At 49.6% G+C, this 9,519-nt stretch overlaps 1 protein-coding gene across 1 annotated transcript in view; it reads right to left on the reverse strand.

Moving 5' to 3' along the window:
* Positions 1–1,255: 1,255 nt before the first annotated feature.
* Positions 1,256–9,519, reverse strand: part of LOC125287914 (ankyrin repeat and fibronectin type-III domain-containing protein 1) — an 82,532-nt gene continuing 74,268 nt past the window's right edge. Inside the window, 12 exon segments of the mRNA XM_048233998.1 lie at positions 1,256–1,395; positions 2,535–3,139; positions 3,375–3,521; positions 3,524–3,584; positions 4,014–4,180; positions 4,843–5,011; positions 5,316–5,466; positions 5,741–5,907; positions 7,425–7,640; positions 7,895–8,014; positions 8,962–9,091; positions 9,354–9,461. Coding sequence (XP_048089955.1) covers positions 1,276–1,395; positions 2,535–3,139; positions 3,375–3,521; positions 3,524–3,584; positions 4,014–4,180; positions 4,843–5,011; positions 5,316–5,466; positions 5,741–5,907; positions 7,425–7,640; positions 7,895–8,014; positions 8,962–9,091; positions 9,354–9,461 — 2,161 coding nt within the window. The 3' untranslated portion in view covers positions 1,256–1,275.

Consider the following 9,519-nt stretch of genomic DNA (forward strand, 5'->3'; position numbering starts at 1 on the left):
AAGAAATATTCCCCTCCATGTTTCACAGGGTCCTCCGTGGGTCACGAGGAGGATCGGCTCCCTCCATCACCGTTTAAGGGAGGGAGGACAGGAAGGAGGGCGCCCGAGAGAGAGAGAGAGAGAGAGAGTGGTTGGAATCCCTGCGAGAAAGGCAATCATTCACTCTGTGTGTGTGTGTGTGTGTGTGTGTGTGTGTGTGTTTAGGTGGGTGTGCGCTTGTGATGTTATGTTGCAGGATTCCTCTCTTCCCCCCCGAGTGCGATATTCCAATTCTGGAAGGAATTCCTGGGAAAATCAAATCCACACTTGCTTGCGGAATAGTCCGGAGTGATTTGTGGCCATCTCGAAAAAGAGCGACGGACTGACTGACGCGGAGGGCTGGGCGTTCCCCTGCTGGCGATGTGAGCCATCGGCTACTCATTAAGGCTCAGCCATCGTCTGTAACACTGACGCCAGGGTAAATGATCCACGGTCTATCTGGGCCAGCCACAGAGGGAAGAGCAGCAGCTTCTTAGGACACCAACAGTTACGAGCAGCAGTGCAAGGGGACTCAAGGAGAAGCACTGCACGCACACACTGGAAAGAGACGGGGGGAAATCTGGACATTAGAAAGAAGTCTCTCATGTGCCTATGGCTATGCATGGCCACAAGTGTGTGTGTGTGTGTGTGTGTGTCTGTGTGTGTGTGTGTTTGGATGTGGGTGATATGTACGACTGTACACATATCCAGTGTGTAGGTCTACCTGTGCGTCTGCATGTGATGTCCAGCCATGCATATGCGGCGTGTCAGTGTGTGTGTGTGTGTGTGTGTTTGTGTGTGTGTGAATGCACACTAATGGCCACCAGTGTGTGAGGGAGTGTGTCCATGCACGCTGGCCTGCATGCTTGAGTGTAGTGTTGTGCATTTGTAAACCTTTACATGTACCAGAAATGCTTGCGCACCCAGGTATTTGGACGTCTAAGAGCATGTGTGCACACACACAGGTGTGTGTTAGTGTGTGTGTGTGTGTGTGTGTGTGTGTGTGTGTGTGTGTGTTGGGGTCAGACAGTGGTAGCCCTGCTGTGCTGCATGGCCAGTGGTGAGTACTCCTTGATGCGGACGCACAGCTTCCCGCGGCTCCAGGGATTCTGCAGCTGCAGCGGGCAAAAGTCGTCCTGCAGCCACTTGACCCGCTCGTCCAGCACCAGCACCAGGCCGAAGTGCTCCAGGTGCTCGGGCGCCAGACGCCGGGACGGGCGAGGGCCCTGGTCGGCCGGGCAGCCGCACACCCAGCCTTCACCGGGCCCTGAAGGAGCAGCGGTCAGCACCGCCCAGCAGCTGCCGCGCCACCGCGTTCATCTCCTGCACCACCAGCTGCACCATCTCCCGCGCCGACGTGTTGGGGGTGACCCGTAGCTGCACACACACACACACACACACGCACACACACAGCAGAGATGGTCAGTTAGCACACACTGGCCAACACTACACCACACCATAACAGAGACGGCAGTTAGCACATACTGGCTAACACTACACCATACCAAAAGTAATGTCCCATTTTAAAACACAAGAATTAGGTATTAAGGTATTAAAATACAACCCAATAACATAATATGATTTTTCAAATTTTGAGGTATTCTCACAAGAATATGTGAAAAAGTGATAGCATACTTCATAAAGTAGCAATACAGTGCTGTTTTCTTAACCTGAATTGCAACTATATTGGCCCATATTAATATACTAATGAACCTTTTGAAAAGGTTAGACCTGGCTCATTTGTGCACACACGCTATGCCAAAGCATTGAAGCTCATTTGAGCATCATTATGCTATCGCGCCTTGGCGCTTCAGTTAATGCTCACGCGTAGCCTTCTCCGAAGTCACAAGTTCACTGTCTGGTGAATTTAAAAGGTACAAAATATAGAGCAAAGTAAAGTACACAGACAATGATCTTGTTAACAGTAGGGATGAGACACCTATCAGGGCACACAGATCTAACAGTCAATACTTACAAGACTCTATCAATTTGCTCGCAGAATTTATAAAACACAGTTTATGAATAACCTGTTTATAACAACACCATTCATAAATAATGCCTAATAAGGCCGTGTATGCTACTAAACACCTTTAACACACTGATAAGCGGGTAGTGTTATCCACACAGTTGTTAGGAATTAGTCAGGTGCTTCAAAGAAAGCATGTCAAAACACGAGGGGTTCTAAAGCAACAGTGTAAGCTGTCAGAGTACTCCCCTGTACCCACCCACTGAGAGAGAGAGAGAGATAGAGAGAGAAAGGGAGGGAGGGAGACAGAGAGTGAAAGAGAGTGAAAGTAAGGGAGGGAGGGAGGGAGGGAGACAGAGAGTGAAAGAGAGAGAGAGAATATTAGTATCACCTTGCTTTGACCTGTGGTTTCTGTTCTGATTTAAGACTTTTGGCAGTACAAATATGTGCATTGGTCATGCCAATAAAGCTCATTTAAATCTGACGTTAGGGGGGGAGTGGGAGAGGGAAAGAGAGAGAGAGAGAGAGTGTGTGTGTGGGGGGCAGGCACCTTGACGCTGGTCTCTTTGGGCAGGCCGGTGGGGTATTGTGGGTAAATGCGTAATGTGGTGTGCCAGCTGGAGCCGGCCGAGGAGGAGGAGGAGGAGGTGGGCGCTGAGAGCCGCCTCACGCCGCTGTCCTCTGAGTGGGCCCGCGTGGGCCGCGCCGGGCGGGCCTGCCCGTGGTTCCCATGGAGACGGCGGCCCGGCGAGGTGGCGTTGGCGGCGCAGGAGGAGGAGGACGAGGAGGAGGTGGGCGGGCACTCCAAGCTGCTGGTGCGTACGCACAGCGCCTGCCGCTTCTCGGTGATGCGGAGCAGCTCGATCTGCCGGCTGGGCAGGATGAAGTCGCTGTCGAAGGCCTCGGGGATGGACGCTCCGCCACCACCACCACCACCGCTACCGCTCCTGCCCCGCCCGGAGACTGGACCTCCGCCCAGCTGCACCACGTCAGGCCGCGAGCCAGCCGCCACCCCGCTGCCACGGCCGCACACGCCCGGGGACGCCGGCAGGAGGTCCAGCTCCCGCGGGCTCTGAGCGCGACTGGAGTCATAGTCGCTGTCGGTGGTGAGGAAGACCTCGGATGAACCTTCCTCATCAGACAGACCAGGCAGATCTACAAACAGAGAGATAAATGTTTAGAATAGTGGACGCTTCTGTTTAAAATTCCTTATTCTGGGTTTTACAAAAGAGATAATAACAGTGACTAACTCCCCATTAACACACACACACACACACACACACACACTCAAGCATACACACAACACACCTCTATTTCATATAGACAGTAAAGTTTTCATATATTCATGAAATTCAAGTGGTGGCCTGCTTGGGTAATGCGTTGGCCTGACCTGAGTGTTTGCGGTGGCTGTCGGGGGAAGCTGGCGGGGAGGGCAGGTACTCCGGCGCTGACGACGTGGAGCGTGGCGTCTCGGGTAGCGTCTCCCGGGAGAAGTCCATGAGCCAGGCCAGCAGGATGCCGCCCGGCTGTTTGTTTAGCTACGCTCTGCAGCCGGGCCCATGATCCAGATGGTGACTCAAGGCCACAGCTCCTCCATTTGCTAAGCACACACACATACACGCCCACACACACACAAACACACACACACACACACACCACACCAAGACAAGCAGCAATTCAACTGAGACTTGACAGAATGCCAGTTAGAACTTGACACTTTGCCTGACAAAATGACACTGTGCATCATGAATACCCAGAAATGTACAAAAATGCAGTCAAATATTTTAAGAGAGGCAATTTAGTAATAAGAATGTGTTAAATGAGCTGTTTACTACTGAGAAGCCAAAGGCCATAAATAACTCATGGGAGACGTCATTAGCATAATTTTAGAACACAATGCTTTGTAGGTTGATTTACAAATACACTAACTGCAAGGAATATAATAACAAGAATAACACAAAACTGAGCAAAGATGTATATTATTATTATCATTACTATAATAATAATGATGTTGTTATGTTTGATCTACCTGCATGTGCTCCTGGACTTGTTGGTGTTTGTGCTTAGCGGTGAGCAGCTCTGACTCGGAGAAGGCTTCCCGTAGAGCTTGCTGGGACATGAGCGCCTGGAGCCCCAGGAGTGCAGACACTCGACAGAAAGGCCCGATGAAACTGGGACAGTAAGCCTCAAAGTGAACTACACAACCACACACAGAGAGAGAGGACACATTCACTGGAACTGGAACTAAATTCAACCAAGTATCTGTTTTATTTCTTGACAATAGCAAGACAGACCAGGAATACTTAATGAATAATTAATTAAAATTATCATTACATGCAGGTGTGTGCGTGTGTGTATGTATGTATGTGTGTGTGTGTTATGTGTGTGTGTGTGTGTGTGTGTACTGTATGTGTGTGTGTGTGTGTGTGTGTGTGTGTGTGTGTGTGTGTGTGTGTGTGTGTGTGCGTGCGTGTGTGTGCGTGTGTGTGTGTGTGTGTGTGTGTATCTGTCGCATGGTGTGTGTGTATGTGTGTGTGTGTGTGTGTGTGTATGTGGCATGGTGTGTGTGTGTGTGTGTAGCATGGTGTGTGTGTGTGTGTGTATGTGACATGTGTGTGTGTGTGTGTGTGTATGTGTGTGTGTGTATGTGGCATGGTGTGTGTGTGTATGTGTATGTGGCATGGTGTGTGTGTGTGTGTGTATGTGGCATGGTGTGTGTGTGTGTGTGTGTATGTGGCATGGTGTGTGTGTGTGTGTGTATGTGTGTGTGTGTATGTGGCATGGCATGGTGTGTGTGTGTGTGTGTGTGTGTGTGTGTGTGTGTGTGTGTGTGTATGTGGCATGGTGTGTGTGCATACCGAGCTCAAAGACCTGCAGTGGCAGCGTGAGCAGGCCAGTGCGGGGCGAGTAGGTCTGGTTCTGGCCCGGGGCCGAGCACACGTCCTCACACGGGGGCAGCAGCAGCAGGACGGACACCCCCTGCCCGAACTCACACACCTCGTGCGTGTAGATGCGGAACTCCTGGGCCTGCACACCAACCACACACACACGTGAGTGCATTGGAGCTGCTACGATACGATACACACCACAGACCTCAAACCTTTTCTCTTTGGGACCAACAGCATTAAGAGTTCCATTCCAGCCTCCAGCCCTGCACTTCATTCCAACTACACTGAGTTGCTAATTGGCTCCATGTCCTTGAGTAAAGAGGTAGCGCTTAGCGTAGCGTAGCTACGTCAGCCAAATTAAGCCGTGTGTATGGTGGGCGTCGTGAGAGTGTGTGTGTGTGTGTGGGGGGGCAATGGACACAGAGACGGACCACAGTGCCCACCTGTTTCTTGGAGATGTTCATGTGGCTGAGGAGGTCTCGGGCAGCGCTGCGCAGGTCTTGCAGGAGGCGGTGGGGAGCGCTCTGCTCATCAGCGGCCATCTCATGGGCCTCCTCTATGGACCGGACCGCTTGGAGCCACTCCCACTCTGCTCTGCACACAGACACACACAATACACATGGACACACATACACATGCGCACGCACACACACACACACACACACACACACACACACACACACACACACACACACACACACACACACACACACATACACACACAGAGAGAGAGAGAGTTTATCTTCACCCACTGATGTCAGCTGGAGACTCACACATAAACAATTAGAAATACACACACAACCTTTAGCCACATCCCCTCCACACACACACACACACACACACACACACACACAAATACAAGGCTTACCTTGAGACGTTGCTGTTGTCACGTATTTTGACGTAACAGAGGACGTTGGGGATTTTCTGTGGCACCAGAACCCTGATCTGCTCCACTGTGCTGAAGAGCTTCAGATAGCCCAGGTAGAGACCAGGGGACAGCACCTTCCTGCTCCGCCGATGGTAGGCCAGCTTTTCCTGAACACACACATACACACACGCACACACACACACACACGCACACACACAAAGGCAAACAATTTAATTTCCATTGGGTTCATTTAGTATGAAAACTCTATCCATCACACTTTACCCAAAGTCTTTCGGAGGGCTTTAAAGTCTTAACCGAGTCAATAAACAACTCCCTGCCGTGTGCTGCACACACACACACTCACACACACACACACACACACACACACACACACACACTCACACACACACACCACAGACACACACATACACACACACTCACAGACACACATACACACACACACACACACACACACACTCTCAGACACACATACACACACTCTCTCTCTCTCTCCCTCTCTCTCACCGCGCTGCTCAACATATTGTTATTTAAAGGGCTCCGACCGGACTCCTCACCCGCCGACCCCTGATGAATTACGGCTAAAAGATAATAATGAGACAGGAAGGGAGTGAATGGACTCCTAAAATGCATAATTTGCCCATATTTGTAATTTGCAAAAACTATTCGACTGACGCGGCACATTTTCAGAGCTGTGGTCACTGTGGAGGGACCTCTGCTCCGTTTCCCAGAGAAGAATAATGACCAACACCAATTTCAGACGAAACATCAGCTATATAATGCAGCTCAGATTGCCGGCCAAACCCAAAGCAAACTGGCACACACACACACACACACACACACACACACACACACACACACACACACACACACAAACCAATGTAACCTGGCTTGGCTCTGTAGCTCATACAGAAGCATTTAGAGCTCAACCACAAACTAAACAATGTTTTAAAAACATGGACAATCAGGCCTCAAAGGACGCCAGCAAGGACTAGGGTCATCTGATCCAAGAGTGTGTGTGTGTGTGTGTGTGTGTGTGTATCCCTGTGTGTGTCTCTCTCTCTCTGTGTGTATTCATGTGTATGTGTGTGTGTATTATGTTGCTGTACCCTACCTCAATGATTATTTTGTAATCAGAATTAAATAAGGTAATTGGACAGCACTTAGCCACATTTCAGTGATAGTTATGTCTGTGAGCAGATCTGTTTATTTATGTGTCTGTGTGTGAGTGTGAGTGTGAGTGCGCTCGCCGAGGAGAACGCACTCATATGCTGGGGAGGATTACAGAATCGCCGGCTTACACTGCTGCTCAGTGAGTCTGAGAGGCGGCTTTATCCAGGACACTCACCCTGGCACAGTAAAGCTGCAAATCAAGCTTCTGGAGATGTGAGCAAGCCTGTGTGTGCACAAGTGAAGGAGGAATGTGTGTGCATGCTTATGGATGGAGGTGTGTAAGGCCTTTATGCACGGCTCTCGCTAAGGCATGTTTTCTGAGATGTTTCTTGCCTCTTTTCGCTGCTTGCTGTTATATGATCTGTTGCTAAAAATAAGCAGTCATGCTTGTAAAGCTACTATGAATTTAGATTTGGGAGTGATAGGAAGTGTGTGTGTGTGTGTGTGTGTGTGTGTGTGTGTGTGTGTGTGTGTGTGTGTGTGTGAGACTCACGTGTAATGTAATAAGCAGCATGTCGAGCGCCGTGGGCTCCTCGGGCGAGGACAGGCTCTTGCGCTGCAGCTGCAGTTTGCAGAGCGGGGTCCAGCGCATGCCCTCCACACCGCCCGCCGCACCCATGTCCCGCAGCAGCACCAGCAGGGCGTTCCCGTGCTTGTCCTTGATTGGCTCGTAATAGACTTGGCCCAGGTCATGGGTGCCCAGCAGGTTCTGCAAAAACACAAAAGAACCCACCCACCCCAAAGTGAAAACTCAGACAAATCACCTTGCTACACGGACCTCCTGTATTGCCCATACATGAGCTGTGATTATTTCATAGCAACATGCCATCAACGCCACTGAAATGCTTTCTGGGGGCCAGAGGAGGGCTTATGTGCATGTAAGTGGTCATGTCAAAGGTCTGCTGGAGACTGGTCTGTTGTTCATGACTCTGTGCAGAGGTGTGTGGGCGGTGAGGTGGTCACCTGGAGCTGGGCGACAGCCTGCAGCATCTTGAGGCGAGTCTGCAGCGTGCAGGAGCAGGAGGACTGGGCCGAGACGACGCACTGCTGCAGCCAGGAGATCTCCTCCCACAAATACGACACCTAGCATACAGTACACACACTTAGCATTAATACACAGTACTGAGATCTCCTCACACAAATACCACACCTAGCATACAGTACACACACTTAGCATTAATACACAGTACTGAGATCTCCTCACACAAATACCACACCTAGCATACAGTACACACACTTAGCATTAATACACAGTACTGAGATCTCCTCCCACAAATAATGAACACCTAGCATACAAAGTACACACACACTTAGCATTAATACACAGTAATTGAGATCTCCTCCCACAAATAAACCACACCTAGCATACAGTACACACACTTAGCATTAATACACAGTACTGAGATCTCCTCCCACAAATACCACACCTAGCATACAGTACACACACTTAGCATTAATACACAGTACTGAGATCTCCTCCCACAAATACCACACCTAGCATACAGTACACACACTTAGCATTTACAGACAGTACTGAGCAGACATGGCATTCTGTCTGTACGACTGGCTGTCTGTTTAGTCACAATGTCAACCCAAGGGAGCAATTTCATAAAGTAAGTTCAAACCATCTCAGGGTGGGGTACCCCCCAGAGTCCCCTAAAAGCGCTAACCACAGCTAGGGCTGCCCCTTGTAGCCATGGTAACCTGAGCAGTCAAACTAACCGCAGGCATTCCTGGCAAAATTGCAGTAACCACAAAGTCCACAGGAGCCATTAAAATCTACAAAATGCATTTTGCACAAACAAAATGACCAATCATTTCAAAATGACCAATTTGAATGCTATTTAACAAATACACTCTCACTTACTCTCACTCAGACAAACACAGTGTGACAGACATATAAACAAGACACACACACAAACACACACACGCGCACGCACACACACACACACACACCCAGCTACCCACCCACCCACACGCCCACCCACCCACACACACACACACACACACACACACACACATAGACAAACCTTGGTGAACCAGAGGAAGTCTTGAGTTAAGGAGCTATAGGAGTCGTCCACCTCCACTATGGGGATCTGATCCTCTGGCGTCACAAGCACATTATCATCCCTATAGAGGATGCATGTCAGGTACAGCCCCCTACAGAGACAGTGGGAGAGGGAGGGTGGCATTAACAAGGGGAAATGATAAACAATAAAGGAAAATGCTTTTGATAATATTAGAAGTGCCTTGAATCATTTTAGCAGTAAACATAAATATGAAAAATAGCCAATAGCCAATTGAGACACACAATTGATGAACAATAATAATCACTTGTGTGTGTGCCTGCTTGTGTCTTTGTGTATGTGTGTGTTTGTGTGTGTATATTTATGCTTGTGTGTTTGTATATTTCTCAGTGTACCTTTTGAGGCTCTTGATGAACTTGCTATTGGGCTGAAAGAGGTGACGCAGGCTTTTGGACACCGAGTGCTTCCGGATGTGAGGCGCCGATTTACACTGGTCTGGGAACAGCAAAGGCCAACATAGTTAACTCTCGCAGAGAGAAGGGGACAAGCAGTATCCATCAC

Source organism: Alosa alosa, chromosome 22 (genome assembly GCF_017589495.1).
Source record: "Alosa alosa isolate M-15738 ecotype Scorff River chromosome 22, AALO_Geno_1.1, whole genome shotgun sequence".
In the NCBI taxonomy this organism is placed as follows: domain Eukaryota; kingdom Metazoa; phylum Chordata; class Actinopteri; order Clupeiformes; family Clupeidae; genus Alosa; species Alosa alosa.